We start from the raw sequence: 22585 nt of genomic DNA, 5'->3' as shown, positions 1-22585 counted from the left end.
CATAAGGAATGTATTGAGTCTTACTTGCTGGACCCTGGGTTGAATCCATAGGATACCAAATGAAGAGATTGCCCTTGCCTTTCTGCCTTTTGAGCTTAATGGGGAGATCAGTTAAATCAAGCATTAATTAGAAGATTCAATAACAAGAGTAGGGGATGATGGGAGCAATAAGGAGAGGATGAATATAGTTGAGCCGTGCAGGGAAGAGGAACAGGATTAAACATCTCAGCTGTGCTTTAGCAGGAGGAGCCAAAGTTAGTCAACTCTAGCTGCCATTTACTGAGCATTTGCTATCTATGTGAAAGACACTGAGATAACTTCACGTTCCTTATCTCATTAAATCTTAACGAAATCTCTATGAAGTATATTCTGTCAGTTCACATTATATAGATGAGACTGAGGTGTAGAGGTTAAATAATTTGCTTGAGGTTATATCTCTAGGAAGGGTTAAGTCTTGAGCCCAAGGTCTGACTCCAAAGTGTGTGCTCTTACCTGTACACCCAGTGAAGGGTGTGGGGCCTCTTTAGGCTGAGGGAACATATGCAAAGGCAAAGATGTGAGAGTACCTATGCCTATTCATGGGATTTTAAGAAGGTCATTTTGATTGGACCTTAGTTTGGAAATGAGGAAGGACAGGAGGTGGGGCTGGACAAGGCCCTGAAGGACCTCGTTTGTATTCCATGCTAATACACTTAGAATTTAGCCTGAAAAGAGGGAAGGAAGGGTGTTGTTAAAGTATGTTAAGCAAGAGTACACATTTGCATTTAGAACATTTATTTCGGGAACTGTGGGAAATACATTGGGGCTGGGATGGGGAAATGTTGAGGCTGGAGTCAAAGAGCTACTTAAATGGCAGTAGTCCAAGGGAGAAATGATGAATGCCTAATTTATTCATACAGACTTTGGATTTAGGAACTATTCAATAGGCTGAGTCTACCAAAAATCCTACATGGCTAAAAAGAGGGAAGAATCCAGCATGGTCTTTAGGTCAGGTCTTGTTGACTGGTAGATGGTAGAAAATAGTTTATGGAGGTGAGAGTTTTGGAGAAGGGTAGGGAGAGGGTAAATTGACTTTTAGACATGTTGACTTTAATGTAGCAGTAGTCTAAGTAGAAATGTGCAGCAGTTGGCTTTCCCGGATCTTAAGGAGGAAGGTGGGACCTGGTTAAATAAAAACTGTGTACGTAGTTAAAACGATGAAGTATGGGAGAGTACTGGGGAGGGGGGGGGAGGTAGTGCTGAATAGGAAGGCCTTAGGTACACTAACATTTATTGTGAGGCAAGGAATAAGTTTCAGTAAAGAACAGAAGCTGGGATGGGTGACCAATGCAGTAGAAGGAAATTCAGAATCCAGAGATACAGAGGTCAAGGGAAGAGAGCAAGAAAGAACCTACACACTGGCTCAAGAACTGTAGGGAAGTTAAGATAGAAAGTGAGCCATACATACTCCATTTTCCACTAGGGATTATTGGTGGCTTTGGCAAGAGCTGTTGCCGTGAAGTAGAGGTGGAGAGGTGGCAGCCAGGTGGCAGAGATTTAAGAAACGAAATGGAAGTGAAGAAATGCTTTTAGTTTGTTATTTTAGGATGCTAGGGAAGTGAGAGACAAATATGGGGGATTTTTTTTTTTTTTAAGCTGGTGAATAGTCAAGCATTTTTAAAAAATGTTTATCCACCCCCCGCCCCCAATCCTAAGTAGATGGAATAGGGGCATGTGGGAGGCTGGTGATCAACTAGGGAAAGTCCTCGAGGAGATTGATGGGTGTGGAGGCAGAAATGGAAACTAGCTCTCAGGTGAAGGGATTCATTTCTGGAGGAGAAGAGGGTGTGTGTGTGGGGGGGAAGAGCTGTGGATTGTTGGGGTTCCAGGTAAATTTATAGGTGGAGAGTATTTAAAGCTTCTGGCTTCTCATGTGAAGGACTCAGTTTGAATTAACGAAATAAGGAGAGAGGGCTGCTTTGGAGAGTATGGGATAAGCTCTTGCAGAAGGAGATGAAGTTGTGATTTAAGAGCCATTACAAAGGAGAAAAAATTTACATGGAGCATGTTTAAAAAGATAGAGGACCACCCAAGTGGGTGGGAACTATGACAAGTTTCTATTGTTCCCCTGGTAGCAACACACATTTTCTTAGAAATCTGTAAGACTGATTCTTCTCCTGCCCCTCCAGAGCACGTTGTTCATACAGGAAGGATAGCACTTACATAACCTTGTGCTATAAAAAGTACGTATCATTCCTCCAAGTGAGAATTGCAAGCTTTGAAACGATAATTCATACTTTTTCCCCATCATTGTATCCACACATCCTATCACAATGCTTCAGATCAGGTAATTCTCAATAAATGTTTGCTGCATTTTAAATTTCTGAGTTTGACTTGTGTACTGTGACTGCCATTTATTGAGCCTTCTCTGCAACTACATGTTGGCTGTTTTTAGGGCTGGGGGACGAGATGGTTTAGGTTGGTGGTTTGCATTCACAGAGATTGTAAAGTCCAATATTTTTGGCTGTCAACATAAAATAATTTTCCCATTTCATTTTTAGTCTATTGGTGACCCTGGCATCACTGATGGTTATATTTATACCTTTCTATCTGATTTAGACTGCTATAGGCATATCTTGATGATTCAGAATTTTACTTGTGTTAATTATCTCTCTTCCTTTATTGGCTCTATTTCAGATCTTTTCTTCATTTTACTGTTCCATCAGAAGGTAGTAGGCAAAAGAGAGAACACCCAAATCAGATAATTTTACAATTTAATAGTTTCTTATTAAGTGTTTATAGAAGATAAAGTTGTGGTTAACAGCTGGCATTTTTGGACTACCCTTATTTATTATTAGTGCAAGGGTTGTTCAAGTTATGGTTTATCCAGGTTAATTTTACTTGAATTTTATTGACAGCATTAATTCTATTTAAATTAATTCAGTTATAAGATATTTTTTATATTACAACAAATAATGCAGTGCAATTAATACTTCCTGTATTCCGCAGGAAATTTATTCTTTAAGCATAAGTTATGGAATTGCAGAGTGTTTGCCGACCACTTTTTACTTACCTAGAGCATTCTAAAAAAGTTCACTAGGATAACTGAGCTCTTCACTCATATCTCTTTTATTAAAAGACAATTTTTAGAAAGTAATATCCTGACTCAAACAAATATAAAATGAACATGTGTCAAAGATTTTATTTCACGCATTAATACGCAAACTAGCAAGATGGTAAGACCGTCTTGGTTTTTAAAAACAATTGGAAGATCAGACACGTGTATAGGCAATCAGGAATGCTAAAATGAATTTGTGAATATATGCAAATTGGTCAACGTCCTTAGGGCAATAAACGTAGTTTTTTTTAAATCCTCTCTTCTACCAGGCGGAAATAAATTGCAGAACAAAGTTTATTTCTATCTCTGTGGACATGAATCATTTGCATTAGTATCAGTTTTCTACATCTTACAGAATTGTAAAATAGCTCAGTCAAATACAGTGAGAGGCACAGGCCCCTATAGAATCGGATATTCCCAAAGGATCTGTCAGACAATGCCCAGAGCTCCATTGAAAGGACACTCAGTAATCCTTTTCAAAGTTAGTCCCCATATTTTCTGACACTTTCCTTCTTTTCTAATTCCAACATCACAGCCACTTTCTTCTCTCCTTGTTTTACACTACAGCGTTCCTCTCAATGCTTCTTTCTCAGGGGAAATAATTTAGAGCCCCAAGGTTTTAAAAATTGCAATTGGAAGTCCAGGTTTTGCCTGGGGCTTCCTAATATTTGGATGGCTAGAAATGTAGAGAACTGGGAAGAAGCGAGCTGTGAATGCCCACAAACTTGGTTCAAGCAGCAAATTCCCAGAAATATAACAATTTGCACCTTCCAGTTAGAGAAGGTCTAGATCATTACACAAAAATGCTGTTTTGCCTAGTTTTTAGAGTATTATCCTGCATATTTATAGCACAGTATTGTTTAGAGGGCACTTGCCCATATATTTTCTCCTTCGATAATCACCACAATTCTGTGAAGTAGTCCTGTGTTCTTTTTTTGTTTTGTTTTTTAATCCTCAACCGAGGATATTTTTTCCATTGCTTTTCAGAGAGAGTGGAAGGGAGAGAGAGAGACATATTGATGTGAGGGAGACACATTGATTGGTTACCTCTGGTACATGCCCTTGACCAGAATTGAACCCAAGACCCTTCAGTCCGAGGGCTGATGCTCTAACCACTGAGCAAAACTGGCTGGGGCTCTAGTGTTTTGGTTTTTTAAAAATATATCTTTACTGACTTCTGAGAGAGGAAGGGAGCGGGAGAGGGAGAGATAGAAACATCAATGATGAGAGAGTCATTGATCAGCTGCCTCCTGCATGCACCCCACTGGGGATCAAGCCTGCAACCTGGGCATGTGCCCTGACCGGGAATCAAACCATGATCTCCTGGATCCTAGGTTGATGCTCAACCGCTAAGCCATGCTGGCCCGGCTCCAGTGTTCATTTTTGATCCTCTTATTTACAGAGAGTAAACCAAGGCATAGAAAAGTTAAGTGGATTGCTTGAGGTCATGTACTGAAAAGTAACAGGGTTTATACTCAGGCTTTCTGAACATTGTCCTGTTCATATTTCACTACACATCCTAGCATTCAATTCAATGGGCAGCTACTGAATAATATGTCCCTAGAATAATAGCATTCTATGCCTTTGATTTTTATTCCCAGTGTATATAGAAGGAAGAAATCATAAGGATGAACTATTAAAGTTGACATTTTACTTATATTTATATAGTGCTTTCTTTTTTCAGGGAAAAGCCAACTAGCTACTTAGATAAAAGAGTTGATAAGTGGGCCCTGTCCAAATGCACCCAACCTCTACATAGGGGACCTCAAGCTGTGGGTTGTTGATAGCTTCAAACAGGGTACTCAAGGCCAGTCACAAACAGTGTCTGAAATTGGCCTGCACCAGAGACCTTCCAGAAAGACTGGGAGCCCTACCTAATGCATAGAAACAAACCCAAATAGGCAGCCAAAATGGGGAGACAAAAAAGCAAGCCCCAAATGAACAAGAGAAGTCTCCAGAAAAAGAGCTAAATGAAATGGATATAAGCAGTCTATCAGATATAGAGTTCAGAACATTGATTGTAAGGATACGCAACAGCATGAAAATAGATATGGAAACTATGAATGAACAGTCAGAAGCGAAGAATGACGTTGCAGAAATAGAGAATACGTTGGAAGGAATAAACAGCAGATTAGAGGAAGCTGAGGATCGGATCAGCGAATTAGAAGACAGGGTAGAAAAAGCCATTCAGAGATCCAAAAGGAAAAAAACAGTTGAAAAACAGGACAGTCTAAGGGAACTGTGGGACAACGTGAAACATAACAATATTCGCATCATAAGAGTGTCAGAAGAGGTAAAAAGTAAGCAAGGGTCAGATAACCTGTTCGAAGAATAATGGCAGAAAACTTTTCTAACCTGGTGAAGGAAAAAGTCGCACAAGTTCAAGAAGCACAGAGAGTTCCAAGCAAGTAGAACCCAAAGAGGCCCACGCCCAGACACATCATAATTAAAATGCCAAAAATTCAAGACAATGAGAGAATCTTAAAGACAGCAAGAGAAATGCAACCTGTTACCTAAAAAGGAATGCCCATAAGATTGTCAGCTGACTTCTCATCAGAAACTCTGCAGGCCAGAAGGGAATGGCATGAAGTATTCAAGGTAATGCAAAACAAAGATCTGAAACCAAGACTACTATATCCAGCAAGGCAATCATTCAAAATAGATGGTGAAATACCGAGCTTCTTAGACAAAAAAAGGCTAAAGGAGTTTATCGTCACCAAACCAGCATTTCAGGAAATGTTAAAGGGACTGCTGTAATTAGAAGTAGAAATAGAAGCATTGCAAGAAATGTTAGGGGACTGCTGTAATAATAAGAAGAAATAGAGAGAGAAACATAAAGAATTAAAATGGCAATAAATAAGGACCTACCAATAACCTTAAGGACTTTAAGGGAGAGATCAACAGCAGTACAGTCATAGTTGTAGATTTTAACACCCCACTGACTTCACTGGATAGACCTTTCAGACAAAAAGTCAACACTGAAACAGTGACTCTAAATGGCACACTAGATCAGATGGATTTAATTGATATTTACAGAACATTTTACCCCAAAGCTGCAGAATATACATTCCTCTCAAGTGCACATGGATCATGCTGAAAGATAGACTACATGTTAGGACACAGAACAAGTCTCTACAAGTTCAAGAAGATTGAAATCATAAGCATCTTAGATCACAAGGGCATGAAATTAGAAACCAACTACAGTAAAAACACTCAAAAACATTCAAACACATGGAGGCTAAATAACATGTTATTAAGCAATGAATGGGTTACCAATAAGATCAAGAAAAATCAAGAACTTCCTGGAAACAAATGAAAATGAACACACAACAACCCCAAATCGATGGGACACAGCGAAAGCAGTCCTGAGGTAAGTTCATAGCACCGCAGGCCTATCTCAAAAAGCAAGAAAAATTTTCAGTCAACTATCTAACCCTGCAACTTAAAGAATTAGAAAACTCCCCTGTGAGGCTGTCTAGACCAGGGCTTGTGCTTGCTGGGAGGTTTTTTTATTGTTGCTTCGATTTCATCAGTTGTTATTAGCCTATTCAGGTTTTCTGATTTTTCCTGATTCACTTTTACATGATCTTACTCATATGTGGAATCTAATAAACAAAATAGACTGAGGAACAAAATAGATCCAGAGACATAGAAGATTGGAACAGACTGATGAATCTCAGTGGGAAGGCGGGGGTGGGGGAATGGGTGGGGAGAGATTAATCAAAGAACTTACATGCTTGTATGCATAACCCATGGACACAGACAATATAGTGTGGTGAAGGCCTAAAGGGTGAGGGGTGGATGCGGGGTGGAGGGGGTCAATGGGGGGAAAAGGGGATATCTGTAATACTTTCAACAATAAAGAAATTTTTTAAAAAGTTGATAAATGGCTGAAAAATATGGAAGACAACTACAATTTCTCCACAGTCTTGCACATTTTAGATGAAAGATGAGTGATTGCATTTACTTTCCCAATTCCTGTTTTGTAAGACAACTGTTAGTTTATCCTACTGAGAAGTGTTTGATAGAATATACCCTACTTATTGGCAGTATCTGTTCTTGGTTTCAACTTGTTTCTTAGCTTTACTTTGAGTGGTTTATGGTTTCTAGGAGGAAGGAATACCTGTAATATACATTTGGAAATTGTTCTATAGCTTCAATGGAATGTGGAAGTAGAGAAAATGCCTTTCAATTGTATATAATTCTTTATAATATTTGCATACAAAATGTCTGTTGCTGTCTGTATTTTGCAATGGGGAAATAGCCACAGAGAATATTTTTTCTCCTTAGTATTCTAAGACTTTCCATCTTAGAGAAAAGATGTGATGTGATTCATCGGATTTACTTTTTATATTAAAGTACACTGTAGCTCACCACATTTCTTGGAAATGCAACATAAAGATAAACATATCGGTTTAGCAAGTTCTATTTAGAGGAAGTATATCGAAGTTGAGACTGAATATAATATTTGGTTTGATTTTCTGTTCAAAACTTTCCCATGGTAAGCACAGTATTCTTCTACATACATCAATGAGCAATAATGATTACTTCAGAGCTTCTGAAGCCAGATACTATACCTGCATGTTCCAACACAGGTTGCTGAATTTATTCCCACGGCCATGGTAATGTATACTTTGTATTACTGAAAATGAATAAGGAAAAGTTACAGTGGTATCTACCATCTGCGTATGTTAATATTAAAATAATTTGTTTCTCTTTTTCACCTTGCCTGTGTTCTCTCTGTAGCTGACTGCTTAAGTAAATAATTGAAACATTGCTCTTTTATCTTAAGGATTTGTAACATACCTAAGATCTTATGGTATAGAATTCTATAATAAAATGAAACTTTTTTCTTTTCCAGGTTCAGCTCAGCTCATATTTAATATAACTAAATCGGTAGAATACACCAACTGCAATACAACTGTGGTCATCCCATGCGTTGTTATTAATGTGGGGGCATTAAGCCTTAAAGAAATGTTTGTAAAGTGGAAATATGGAGGAAAACAATTTTTCGTCTATGAAGGAGAGACAAATACTATCACCCACACCAACACCAACTTTTCGAGTGCAGAAATTGTACCAGAAGCACTACTAAATGGCATTGCCTCATTGAAGTTGGATCCGAAGGAGGCTGTCCCAGGAAACTACACGTGTGAAGTAACAGAATTAAGCAGAGAAGGCGATACCACCATAGAACTAAAATATCGTGTTGGTAAGAATTCTATAGAATTCCCTTTTTTGTCCTGCAGCAACCTAATCTTATTAGAAACGGGGCGCAATGGGGCTAGGAACTCCTTTGAATCAAAAAGTAGGCTCTTAATAATAAATGATTATGTAATGTTTAGCAGCTTTGAGACCATGAGTTTTATTTGCTCTTCTCCTTTTCATAATACAACTCTTTTGTAGTTTGTTACTTGTGTATTGTGTGGTTCTCAAACTTTTGGTCTGATAACTAGTCTTTTGGGATGAGTGAGGGGTCCTGGGGTCATCTATTCTGCATTTCTGCTTGCTGCTATCAAAAGTACTTTCTTTCATGTGATTAATTTTCCATGCTCCTTCCAGTTATGTAGCTTTAAAAAAATATATATATATATTACCTACACTTTGGTCAAGGGCTGACAAGCTCAGCCATGCTCCAGGTGGTAAGATTAGAAGGAGAGTCAAGAGATTAAAAATCAGGTTCTAGTGATGTTTCCTTGAGGTGTCCTGTGCTTAGTCTTGCTATACTGTTCTTTTTCTTGGCCAAGATGGGGGAGAGCTAGGGATCCAATTTAATTAATTTGAATTCAGCCTTGGTTATAGCACCCTGATTCTGCCCTTTCTTCACAAACTTGGGCTGGTGAGTTGCATAAAGCAGTCAAGTTAGCTGAAGTAAACAGTCTGCTTTCTTTTCTGTTCCTTGCTGTGCCAGCTGATTGCTTTAACCACATACAGGTGCATGCTGACTTTCTCTTTTGAAAGCTCTATTTAGAACCACTAGACATATTACTGATCGCAGGATTAGACAAGCCTTTGAGAACCTCTGCTTTAGATGGAATCAGGAATCAGTTCAGTTGAATCAACTCTTTGCCTCCAATTCTTCTAGTGTTCCCTAGACAAAGTTTATAATTTTTTTTTTTTGGTTATAAAATGTCTATTACCAGATTGGGAATGGGTGTTTAGTTTGATGGAATATTTTGACATTGCTTAGGGTTAGGAATCAGGAGATCTGAGTATATTCCCTATTCTGCAACTTAACTTTTCCTCTATTGAACTTGAGAAGTCACTTCAGTGAGTCCGAGTTACCTCATCTCTAAAGTGGGGATGAAAATAGATTCCTGCTTTTATGTATTCTGCAGTCGAATGAGCACCAAATGAGATCCTTTGTGTACAAGTCCTTTGTAAACCAAAGTACTTTGCAAATGTTAGTTGTCTTCCTGGGCTGTTCATTTTATCCAGTGAGGTATCGGGGTGTTGAAGCTGGGATGTTAGCAGAAGAGTGTCAGGGCAGTGCAGCATGGCGGAGATGGCTTAGAGCAGCCCAGCAGAACATGGAAGGCATTTCTGCTGAAAAATCTCTCCTACGTTGTGAATTTCATTAATTTGATATTAAATTGGGCCCCTGAGCTTTTTTTTTAAGTATACCTTTCAGCAGGGGTCTAATCATTGAGTCACATGCACTGTGAGTGACTAGAATGAGATAACCTAATACCCAGTTGAAATTTTTCTGAGGGAATGTACAGTTCCATGGAAATGAAGAAGAAAAAGACATGGGGGAATAGTAATTTTGGAGTATAGTGTAGGTCACTGAGAGGGAAAATGGTACACTCAAGAGGCTTGAAAGGCCAGAAGATGGAATGAAGATGGATGGGAAAGGAATGCCAGTATCTGGGATAAATACCAAGTATACAATTTTTTTTGGTAAATCCTCACTCGAGGATACTTCTTCCATTGATTTCTTAGAGAGAATGGAAGGAAAGAAGCGGGGGGAGGAGAGAGAGAGAAAGGAGAAACACTGATATGACAGAGACACATTAATTGGCGGCCTCCCACAGGTCCCTGACCGGGGGCCCGGGATCGAACCTGCAATCTAGGTACATGCCCTCGACCGAGAATCGAACCTGTGACCCTCTGGTGCACTGAATGATGCTGTAACCACTGAGAACACTGGCCAGGGCCAAAGTCTATAATTTTATGTGTGATTGTTTTATCTTTGTTATCAAAGTACCCCCCCAAAAATGAGCTATGCTTACTTTTTGGGGCCAGTAAAATGAGAAGGTGGTATTTTGTTGTAGAGAATGTAGAAAATTCTACCAGAGTTAGACATTCGTCTTTGCACCCATTTTTATTTTTTTGAAAAAATTATAGAATCATAGGGAGTTTCAAAGATAGAACAGAGAGGTGCTGTTCTTACCCAGTGCAGCTCCCCCCAGTGATTAATTTTATGTAACAGTAGTTAAATGTCAAAACCAGCCAGTTCACAATGGTACAATGTGTATATATTTCTTTGTTTTTTTATCACATGTGTACATTTGTGTAATCACCACCAAAATCAGGATATAGAACTATTTCATTAACACAAATATCTCCCCCATGCAACCCCTTTATAGTCACCCCCCCTTACTCTCCCTAACCTGGCAAGCACAATTTGTTCTCCATATCGATACTTTTGTCATTTCAAAAATGTTATGTAAAAGTTAACCTTTTGAGATTGACTTTTTTCCCCCCACTCAGCACAATGCCCTTGAGATCTATCCATGCTGCAGCATCATGTGTCAGTACTTCTCCCCTGCCCTACCTCTCTCCCGCTGAGTAATAGTCCATGGTCTGGGGGTATCACAGCTTGTTGAACCATCCACCTACTATAGGGCATCTTGGCTGTTTCCAGTTGTTTTTGGCTGTTGCAAATGAAACTGCTACAGACAATCGTGTGCAGGTTTTTATGTGGACAAAGTCTTCATTTCTCTGGATAAATGCTCAGAAGTACGATTACTGGGTTGTATGTAGTATAGGCTTAGTTTTAAAAGAAACTGCCAGACTATCCCATTTTTACTATGCTGTGCTTTTTTTTTTTTTTGCAAATATAGGCATATGAGGACTAGAAATTACTTAATAGAGAATTCCACTTGGTAGGATGTGGATTAATGGTGGCCATTCTTTGTTCCCTTTTGAGGAGCACAAGGACTGAATATGTGGAAAAATCATCACTGAGATATAGTTTTATATCCCTCTGGTGCCTGTGTAGACTATAATACTATGGAAGGGGCACAGAACTTGAATTTAGAAAGCTTTTTTCTGCACTTCACAATTTTTTAATTTAAGAAAACTTAGATAAGAAACTCAACCTATCTGGCCCTCAGTTTTTATCTGTGAAATGAGGATACCATCATCATCACAGGATTGTTTGAGATGTAAATATGTAATCTCTCTCTTACTTTAAAAAGATTTATTGAGGGTCTACTATGTGCTAGGCACTGTATTAGGCACTTTGGATTTAGTGGTGACTAAGACATTGATCCCTGCTTTCAATGAAGTGATAACAGTACACATAAGAGCAGTAAAATAACATTTATTTGAGCATGTGCCAGATACTTTATATTGACTCCTATGAGCTCAGGAACTCTAGGAGATAGATACAGGTCTTACCACTTAACAGAAGAGAGATTTAGGGTACTTGTTCAAAGTAAGAGCCATAGCCAGGATTTAAGTCTAGATCTGTCTTCAAAACCCAGTGTTTTCTTTTTATCCCCATGGTATATAGTTTCTGTTAAAACACCTTATAAACAGCCAGATGCTAAATGTAAATAACAGTTATAAAATGTTATTAATTCTATATTTATATTATTAATTATACAAAAACTTGGAAGCTTAAGATTTTACCTTTTTCTGAGTAAGCTATTAGGATTTTGTTTTAAAAGGTCAGTTCAAGTTCAGCAAAGTTGTTGCTCCCATCATTGTCAACATAATATACATTATGTTCATAATGTTGACATGAAGGCATTGCAAGATTCTTGTATTAGTTTTCTAGTGCCATATAACAAATAACCACAAGTATCATAGATTCAAACAACACCCGTTTATTACCTTACAGGTTTGTTGGTCACAATTTTGGTCATGGCATGACTGGGTTCTAAAATCAAGGTGTTGACCAAGCTGTATTCTCATATGGAGTTTGGAGTCCTGTTCCAAGCTCACCTGATTGTGGCAGAATTCAGTTCCTTGTGGTTGTAGGACTGAGGTCCCTGTTCTATGCTGGATGTCTGCTAAGAGCTTTTCTCAGATCCTAGAGGTTGCCTCTATTCCTTGCCGCACAGACTCTTCCATACTTAAAACCAGCAAGGAAAACGGTTCTCTTGTTGAACCCCTCTCACATAGGATTTCTTGAGCACAGACCCTTTTAAGGGCTCACTTGATTAGGTCAGCTCTCTCCCAAGGACAGTCCAGTCCCTTTTCTTAAAGTCAGCTGATTGAAGACCTAAATTACATCAGCAAAATCCCTTTTGCCATATGACACAATAATCACAGAAATGAAATTCATCCTATTCACAGTCCCACCTCTCCTCCAAGGGGAAGAAATTATAAAAGGCTGACTGTAGGGGCCAGGGATTCCGGGAACCACCTTAGAATTCTGGATTTGATCAAATAACAGGCTATCGCCATCACAATCCTTAAACATCAAGCAAAAATTCGGCTTGAATTTTAGTGTAAATTTTATTGCGATCTTCTTTTGTGGAAACTATGTTCCCTGTGTTTGTGGAGGCTTACCATGTACAGGCTTACCTCAAAGACATTATGGGTTTGGTTCCAGACCACCACAATAAAACAAATATTGCAGTAAAGCAAATTGTAATCTTTTTGCTGGTGGAGGGTTTGGCCTTCAATTGGTAAAACAAAACAAAACAAAACAAAACAAATAATGCAACATTTACCAGACTTTAACATTATAAGCTTAACACAAGCAATGCGTGGCTAGCATTATGGTTTGAAAGCCCACAGGGTTCCTCACATGCTGATACAGTGGAGGACTTGGAAAGGTTGATTTCAGAGCCACACCACTGCTTGCCTTGTGCAGGATTCCAAAGTGTTCCTCACCCCGCTAGTCCTCGCATACAGACAAACTCTGAAATGCTTTCAGTGCATTTATTTGGCTTTATTGTTACAGGAGGAATCTCATAGATAAAAATAAGGTCTTAAGCGTTGATCAGATGCAATTAGACTTAATTTTTAAAAATTCTCGACAAATTTCATTTGAAGTCTTAATATCACAACTTCCTTTCTGTAGAATGGGTGGCAGCATTTTCACTGTTTAAGTAACAAGTGACCCACTTAATAGGAACTTCCTTACTACCTAAAGCTCCTCATGTTACTTTTTATGGAAGCAGTCATTTTTTAGCTTAATTATTTGCTAATACATCTTCCCTTCCAAAGCTGGAGCTCCCATCTGTCTTGGTCTTAAGACACAGTAAGGGGAGGGTACACCATTCTCACTTCTCCCCTGAGTCAGTCTTTACAGGAAATTAACTCTTGCTTTAAGGTAAATTCTTGGCACGTTACACTTGCCGGTATTCACCAGAGACAGGAGCACTTGATAATAATTGTAGTTAATGATTACCGAGCACTTCAAGTGCCAAGCTTTGTTTTACGCCTTTTCCATTCCTAGACTTTGTTAACAGTCACAACAGTCCTTCAAGGTGTAGGTACTCGTAAGGGTGTAACAATGGAAGAATAGAGAGGTGTTAGACTGTCCAAGGTCACAAAGATTGTTAGAATTGAGTTTCAAACCCAGGGAGTGTGGCTGTGAAGCCTTGTTCTCAGCTCCTGGGCATATATACCTCCTTCCATAAATCACAGGCTATGGAGAATGATGGAAAACAAATAACTAGTTTTTTTGTTTCATAAATATTTGTTATATAAGTAAGTTATATGTGTAATTATTTATATATTGATTAAGGCCACAGTTTTAATTATTTTTATTTTCCATCTCCATAATAAAATATATTGTTGACCATTCATTGGCAGGACTGAAAGTTATTATAGTAAATATTAATTGTGATTTTTGTGTGTGTTTTTTTCTTCCCAGTTTCATGGTTTTCTCCAAATGAAAATATCCTTATTGTCATTTTCCCAATGTTGGCTGTACTTCTGTTCTGGGGACAGTTTGGTATAGTGAGTAAGTACTTAATTCTATTTTCTTTTATGTCTTAGTGATGCAATTGTTATTTCCAGGAGGCAATATTAGTGAAACATTCTATTTAAATTGTTATCAGGAAGTGTGATAATGTTATAAATAAGATACAGTCTTAATATTAATATTCTCCACGAAGTGTATATTATGAAGTCCCTGTAATTTGCTGCAGTTTCTAAGGAGTATTTTTTTTTAAAGGATGAATAATGGAACTCCTAATAACAACATACCTAAAACTCATGCTGATGTTCATGTTCACAGAACATTTACACACACATTCTTTTTGGTGAGAAGATGGTCACAGACTACATTACAGTGTTCAGATCGGATTTTGCACTTCTGAGTGCTGGGACTTCCCTTCCTTTATTTTCCCAGTTTGAACATCTCTGTATACATGTGTTCATCCTTGGAAAGCTGTGTTCACCATCCTCACTGTGCAAGTCTACAGCCTCTCAGGAGGCAGCCAGAGGAGGCTTGTGTGCTTTGATCATGTTTTGCTGTGATAACTTTGTGACCAGACTTCTCAGGGCAGATCTTGGTGCTCCATCAGATGTAGCATCAACAATGTAGAATTGTTACTGCTAAGTAAGAAAGCTGTGCATTCTGGTTAATGACTATACTCAACCTTACAGCTGACCCTAAACAGCACAGGGTTAGACTGTGCGGGTCCATTTATCGTGTATGGATTTTTTTTTTTCAGGAAATACTGTACATGCATTCCTTATGGCTTTCTTAATAACATTTTTTGTATTCTAGCTTACTTTGTTGTAAGAAAACAGTCTATAATACATGTAACATACAAAATATGTGTTCATTTTATAGGTAAGGCTTCTCATCAACAGTAGGCTATTAGTGGTTAAGTTTTTGGGGAGTTTAAAGTCATATGTGGATTTTTGATTACGTGGGGTGGGGGTATCAGCTTTCTGAACCCCTGTGTTATTTAAAGGTCAACTGTATTTCCACATCGATTTGGTAAAGGAAATTTACTAAATTAGTGAAGTTTTAAGCTGCTGGTCTAAACTTTTAAACTTTTAACATGTAAGATTTAGGTCTTACCCCCCATAGTGCACTGAAATAGTCAGTCATTGAAGGCCAGTTAACATTTATGCAAGGCAAGGAGTAAATAATGCTGATTTCATTTATTTATTTCATTCGGCAACCTTTAAAAAAAAATGAAAATTAGTAAAATATTATAGAGGATTGGCCTGTCATATGTTTCATAAATTTTACTTTTACTCGGAAGTGTAAGGCATATGTATCTAAACTGATTATATAAAAATGGAAAGAGAGATGACTGGATATATATATTAAGGGCTTTTCTCTATGGATGGCTCTCTGGAAATGCTTTGTGATTTCAAAGCCGTTCTCAATTTTTGTTTGAAAAGCCAAAAAGGGGAAGGAAAGGGCTAACAGTGACAACTGTCAAGGCATTTCACAACTCTCACTTTCAAAACGGTGTCTAGAATTCCTACGGAAATTTTAGAATTTTGAGAAGCCTTTTATCAAGCAGGAGACTGGCATAGCACCAAGACCTCATCAGTCTTCACTGATATTTGGGAAGGCTTTGAACCCTAGTGGCACACCCAGGTGTTAGGGCCTAAGTCATATAATTTAGGTAGGAAATTGCCTTTTTTTAAGATCATGAAATTATTTCAGAGTGTGATTTGTTGCATTTGGATTGACTGCAGTTTGATGATCATGGCATTCTCATTAGCAACATTATTTTTAGTGGACTGAACCAGGAATGAGGCTGTTCCTGTCAGCCATATTTTGACAAAGTAAGATTTACAATTTTTTTTCTGACTTAAAAAAGTAATACATGTCACTGTAGAGTACCTTATACAATATAGGAAGTTATAGAGAGAGAAAAAAAATCTAGAATCCCATAACCTAGAAATAAACTGTTGGTTTAGTCTAGTGAATTTTCTGGTTCCTTTTATTTTTCCTATGTATTTTGGTTACCTCTCTTAAAGAAAAACTGTAAATAGACTCATAAAGCTTATATACCTGTACATCCTGATCCCTCCCCCTGCCATGTTTTCAGAAATCTTTTTATAGCTGCCCATGCTCTGCTTTCATGATACACTATAATTTACTTAACTCTCATCTTGATGGATATTAAGGATGTTTCCAGGCTGTTGTTTTTTTGATACTAGGAAAGTAACTTTGCTAAAGATATGTAAGACTGTAAATGACAGAGATATTTTAAGACTTTTGATACATACTCCCAAGTGTTTCCCAGAAATGTTGTATCGACAACTACTACAGATGAGAATACCTGCCTTTCACTCACAATCCTGACACCATTATAATTCTAAAATCTTTGCTAATTTGATGGATGAAAAGACTTCCTGTTTTAATTTTCATGTTTGTTTTGATGAAGTGAATGTTCTTTTTTATATTTATTCTACTGGTCATATTTTAAGAAATGTGCTTATAACCTAAATATTTTGTTGGCAGTATTTTATTTAGGCTCATCTTAGAACAAATAGCTGTGTGGGGGGGTGTGTGCATGTGTGTGTAAGACACATATATATTTGATTCACTCAGCCTAGACTCAGATTTGAAGTTGTTTATAAAGATAGCCCGTAAACATTTGTGGAGTTCTTGTGCTGTGTGATGGGCTCTGTGTAAAGTACTATTCATCTTGACTTGTATGTCTCTTTCCTTCACCAGGTTAGGGAATTTTTTCATTATTTTTTCAAATAGGTTTTCAATTTCTTGCTCTCTCTCTTCTCCTTCTGTTACCCCCATGATGTTAATATTGGTACACTTGAAATTGTCCCAGAGGCTTCATACAGTGCCTTCGTTTTTTGGATTCTTTTTTCTTTTTGCTGTTCTGAGTGGGTGTTTTCTACTCCTTGTCTTCCAAATCCCTGATTTGATTCTCTGCTTCATCTACTTTACTGTTAATTCCCTGTAACGTATTCTTCATTTTAGTTATTGTATTCTTCATTTCTGATTGGTTCTTTATGTTTCCTATCTCTTTGTTGAAGTTCTCACTGAAATGGTTGAGCATCTTTATAACCAGTGTTTTGAACTCTGCATCTGGTAGATTGCTTGTCTCTGTTTTGTTTAGTTTTTTTGTGGAGTTTTGTTCTGTTCTTTCATTTGAGACATGTTTCTTTCTTCCTCATTTTGGTAGCCTCCCTGTGTTTGTTTCTTTGTATTAGGTAGATCTGCTAGGTCTCCCAGTCTTGGTAGAGTAGCCCTATGTAGTAGGTGTCTTATAGGGCCCAGTGGCACAGCCTGCCCAGTCATCCAGGTGTGCCCCCTGCGTGGGCTGTGTGCACCCTCCTGTTGTAGTTGAGCCTTGATTGCTGTTGGAAAGCCATTGGAAGGGATTTACCCCCAGGCCAACTGGCTATGAGGACTGGCTGCAGCCACAGCAGAGGATCCTACAGAGCAAGACTCATTTCAGCAGGGCTCTGGTACCCAATGAACCTGCCTCTTGAGTGTGTCTTTGGTGGAGGTGGTTTGGTGGTGCTCCAGAGTCTGAAGTTGGCCACCAGGTACACTGGCTCTGGTGCCTCTCAGGAGGTGCAGGCTGAGATCAGCTTTTGCCTGTGCCCTTCCCAGGGCCACCTGGCATGAGCTACAAAGTGATGGTTGTTAGTTGTGCTGGGGTTGGAGGTGCCCAGGAGAGGCCAAGCTGCGAACCAAGGCCAGCTACCACTAGTGCCAGGCCTGGGGCCACTTAGCAAGAGGATGGGGCACACTGAGGCCAGATGCTGCTTGTTTGGGGTTTGTGAATCATTGAGAGAGTTTAGGAAAGTTTGAAGCATGAGCCAAGACAGGTTGTTTGTATGGAAAAGCCACTGAAAAGGGCTTGGGTGAGCATGCAAGTTGGGTGGGATGGGGGTCTCAGGGAATCAGGGTCTCAGGGTGGGACTAACAAGTGTGAGCCAGGTTGGTGGATACTCAGATATGGGGCTGCTGGCTCTGTAAGAGGAGGTCTCAGCAAAGGAACAAGGGTTTTTACCAGTCCTTCTGTCTTGGAGAAAGCTGGCCTTTCAGCCCTTGCCCCGAAAGCTAGACAATTCAGTTTCTCCCTATACGTCCCTGACATGTCTTTGAAGCTTTGGCCCCAGAGCTGGGGTTCAGAACCTATGAGTAAGTCCATGGATGGGTTCTTTGAGATGAACGCCTGGAACTCCAGCAGCCCTTCGTGTCCCTCAGTCACAATCCCCGCTGGTTTCCACAGCCCGAAGTTATGGGGACTTCTCTTCCTGGCACTGGGACCCTGGGCTGGGGGGCCTGGTGGAGCTGGGACACCTCACTCCTCTTGACATTTATTCACCACGTGTGAGTGTGGGACCAGCCCATTCTGCATCTCTGCCCCTTCTACCAGTGGCTTTTTCTTTATATCCTTAGTTGTAGGACTTCCGTTCGGCTAGATTTTTCAGTAATGGTTGTTTTATACTTTAGTTTCTATAGTTTTGATGTGGTTGTGGAAGGAGGTGAGTACTATGTTTACCTATCTGCCATCTTGACTGTAACTTGTACACTTTGTAGAGTGTGGTATCTTGTAGCCCCTGAACTATAAATAGTAACTGTGCCTCATGACTTTTACTTTATATATCGATTTCTAGTTCTCCTTGCCTTCTTCCGATGACCCTTTATGGTCTGTACTTGACAACAGGAGGTTTCAGTGGTTTTTCTAACCCTGCATGTCAGTCTTTGGGTGGTTCAAAATAAACCCTGGGCCTTCTGTAGGCTAAACATTCAGCAGAGTCAGCAGTGTATGCCTTCACTTTGAGGAGAAAAGGGTATCTTTATACCAGAATGGCATCTTGAACTGATCTCAGGAGGCCATGGATCCTTGAGGAAGAAGCCTGAAGAGACTCCTGAACTCCTGAAGCCAAGCCAGGGGATCTCATACAGTGATTCCTAGACCACCTTTTGAGGACAAAGGTCTCTTATAGGGAAGTGTTCCTACATACCTTCACCTTTGGCTTTAACTTGTGAATTTGTAAGCTGAGCCTTATGCTTAGCAAACAACTTGGCGATTACTGGAATCAAACACTGAGCTTTAACCAAAGTAACAAATCTCTAACAGTGCTGCCTTTCAGGCACTTTGTTCTGACTCATAGTTTTCCATTCCACTGACAATTAAGGTCCTTGTTGGTTTTCACTGTTTTTCTTCCTCATTCTTTGATAATATAACAGGTACTTGTGACCATTGAGATATTGGGAAATGATTTCAAGCACTGCTTATCTAGACCTCTTGTTCCTGTAAGATTAAGGTTCACCTCCACATCAAGAACTGGCTAACGCTTTGAAATTCTTTGAGATAGGTATATCCAGGCTTACTTTTCCCTTCTTGGAACTTCTATTGTATACGAGTCATCTTCGCTTTACACAGACCTGTGAGACTGTAGGCATGACCCTGTGAGCTGAAACTCTGTAACAAATATGATAACAAATATGAAAAAATCGATAACAAATATGAAAAATTTCTGTTGCTCCATGACCTCTAAAATGTTTGTCAAAAGATTAAAAACTTGCCCTAGCTGATTTGACTTAGTAGTTAGAGCGTCGGCCCTCAGACTGAAGGGTCCTGGGTTTGATTCCGACCAAGGGCACGTACCTTGGTTGCGGGCTCGATCCCTGGCCCCAGTCAGGGTGCATGCGGGAGGCAACCAATCGATGTGTCCGTCTCACATAGACGTTTCTCTCTCTCTCTCTCTCCCCCCACCCCCCTCTCTCTTCCACTGTCTTTGAAAAAGCAATGGGAAAAAAATCTCCTCAGGTGATTTAAAAAAAAAAAAAGATTAAAAACTACCTATACACCTGAAACTAATATAATATTGTATGTCAATTGTAATTGAACAAAAAATTTTAAGCTTTCTTGCTGTCAGTAATAACTGCATTAGGAAATGAAAAAAATAATAAAATGAATATTTAGTACATGATAAATTAAAACGTTACAAACATTGAAAATGAAAGTGTTTTATCAAGAGTAGTTTTAACATTGCTTGTCCTGTCGTGTAACTTTGAATACAGAGCAGGCATCGTTTCTATGCTCTGGTGAATGGTCATACTCCTTCTAAGTTCCGATCAGCTCCCAGCATCTTATCCTTTGCATTTTCAGTGTCATGAACTGTCTCTTTAAGAGTTCCTTTCTTTTTTTTAAAATATAGCTTTATTGATTTCAGAGACAGGAATGGAGAGGGAGGGAGATAGAGAGAGAGAAACATCAATGATGAGAGAGTTGTCCTTGATCGGCTGCCTCCTGCACGCCCCCGAGTGGGAATCGAGCCCACAAACCAGACATGTGCCCAAAGTTTTTTTGCCAGAGTCACTTCTTATGGGATATCTTTCTTCTTTGTGTCACAACCTCCTCACTGTCCTAAGTTATGCCAATAAGCTCACATTTACTAAGTTTCCCTGGCTGCATATCTAGAGTTCCTTGAATAGCAGTAGTGTTGACATCCCCACAGTCAGCTCTTTCTTCTATAATGTCATTTATGTTCTATTCGAATTTCACTTTCAGCATTATCACTTTTCATTTCTTTGCTCTTTCATCTTTATTGCCCAGTTTCCTCTTTTGATTATCCATTGTAAAATGTCACAGTGGTTTATCATTGGGAAACAGGAGGCAGCACAGCATATGCTTTGCCATCCGTGCGTGAGGTGAATAGCAGATGTGTAGTGACCAGTCCCCAACGGTCTTTGAAAGAAGTGACAGGATTGGTCACTGGTCATGATGCATAGCTGTTATTTAGGTAGTGATTTGGGGACTGAACAGATGGCAGTGGAGTTTGCGCTTTATGCAGTCACTCAGTTAATATATTGTGGTAGTGAAGCTTGAACTATGATTTTAGGGGACTTTTTTGGTTTAACTGCATCGTGGTATCTGAAATTCATGCATATCAGAACTGGGCAAAGCCAAGACTGCTGTGATTTATTCCAAACTTGTGCAATCTAGTCATCTTTTATTTCATTCCTTCACTTTCTAGTTCCTGCACAAAATTATTCTGCAAGGATTTTGGATACTGCTCAGAGATATTTGAGTAGCTGTCCCTGTAGAAATCATTGTTGGGAAATTCAAGGGAAAACATTCTCTGTCTCAACAGCCTTGAGATCCTGCAAAGTCCTTGAGTTCAGTCTTGAGGACTAGCTTAATATTGAAAGTAATTAGGCCGTGAAAGCACATTTTAAAGAAGTAGTGGGACAGGGAATGTCGTTGTAGATTAGAAAAATCATTCTGAAGAAATGAGGACATACTGTACATTAACCTGCTCTGGGAAATTTCTATCCAAGAAGGTAAAATATCATCATCATAAATATTATTACAAAGAATCATTCTGTGACCTGCTTGATGGCCTCTATTAATAGAATTTTGTTATTAAGTTTACTCTGAATTCTATTAAATAATACTGAACTCCCAGTGCTTCTTCTTGGTCCTGTCCTCATAGTTATCACATTCTGTTACTAAATAATGTTTTATGCACTACTTCTATTGTAGGAGGAACAGAACTGTAGCTCAGCTGTATACTCTCCCCGTAGACATTAGGTACTTATTCTTTTGACCTTTTCCAAACTCAGACACCCCAATTTCCTGTACACGCTCTGAAGATACGGCATCGTCCACAGATCAGGGGACGTTTGGAACCAAGAAAAGGAAGTTAGTGTGTTGGGCAGCTGTTCTTTAACCTTTTATATTCAAAGTATTGGCTGCGCAAAGCGTGGGCTCTTTCATTCCTGGGTCCTGTAGACCGAGAATGTGATTTCTGGTTATGATTTATTTTGATAGAATTGTGTCATCGAAGCAAGCTGGACAGTGTATGGAGTTAATTACGAAATTATTTTACCTGCCTTCTGGCAAGTAACTAGTTTGTCGTTGGCATTAATATTCCTTTTTCCCGGCACCAGTTTCACACCTTCATCTCCCCCCCGCCCTTCCTCCTCCTCTCTTCTTTTTTATGAGTGTTTTAAGTATTTTTAAAATAGTATTTTAAATTTAATTAAATAGTTTTTAAATTTGAAATTGTAATTTTATTTTTAAAGTTATCATACAGGCTTTACTTTGCATTGACGACAATATTGACTTTCAGCTCAACAGATACCAAAAATATCCTAAAATTACTTTCCTAAAGTTATCAGGAAATTGCACTATGATAGTAAAATCAGCCACATCAACCCTTTATGATTTATTGCTAATCCGATCAGCATTATACCTCACTGGTTAACTGCCTTGGATCATTACCAAGTCGCTAATCACTTAGTAAGTGAGTATCTAAAGGTCATGTCTTTGAGTAGGCTTTCAATTCGTGGATTTTTGGGTTTTGTTCCTAGACTGTGGTCTGTGTGGGCCTACA

The 22585-nt window shown here is 39.0% G+C and overlaps 1 protein-coding gene across 5 annotated transcripts in view; it reads left to right on the top strand.

Annotated features, from left to right (window-relative positions):
• The window catches only part of CD47 (CD47 molecule), a 45083-nt gene that overhangs the window by 5619 nt on the left and 16879 nt on the right, over positions 1-22585 (top strand). For 4 of the 5 annotated variants that reach the window (XM_087818141.1, XM_087818140.1, XM_087818139.1 and 1 more), the window contains exons 2-3: positions 7959-8309; positions 14157-14246. In XM_087818141.1, coding sequence (XP_087674267.1) covers positions 7959-8309; positions 14157-14246 — 441 coding nt within the window. Of the gene's footprint in view, positions 1-5271; positions 6468-7958; positions 8310-14156; positions 14247-22585 lie in introns of those variants that run through there. The other variant, XM_087818144.1, reaches the window with a different exon arrangement.

This window comes from Miniopterus natalensis, chromosome 6 (assembly GCF_054644295.1).
Source record: "Miniopterus natalensis isolate mMinNat1 chromosome 6, mMinNat1.hap1, whole genome shotgun sequence".
Classification (NCBI taxonomy): Eukaryota; Metazoa; Chordata; class Mammalia; order Chiroptera; family Miniopteridae; genus Miniopterus; species Miniopterus natalensis.
The sequence above is the reverse complement of the archived record's forward strand: the minus strand, read 5'-3'. Positions and strand labels throughout refer to the sequence as shown.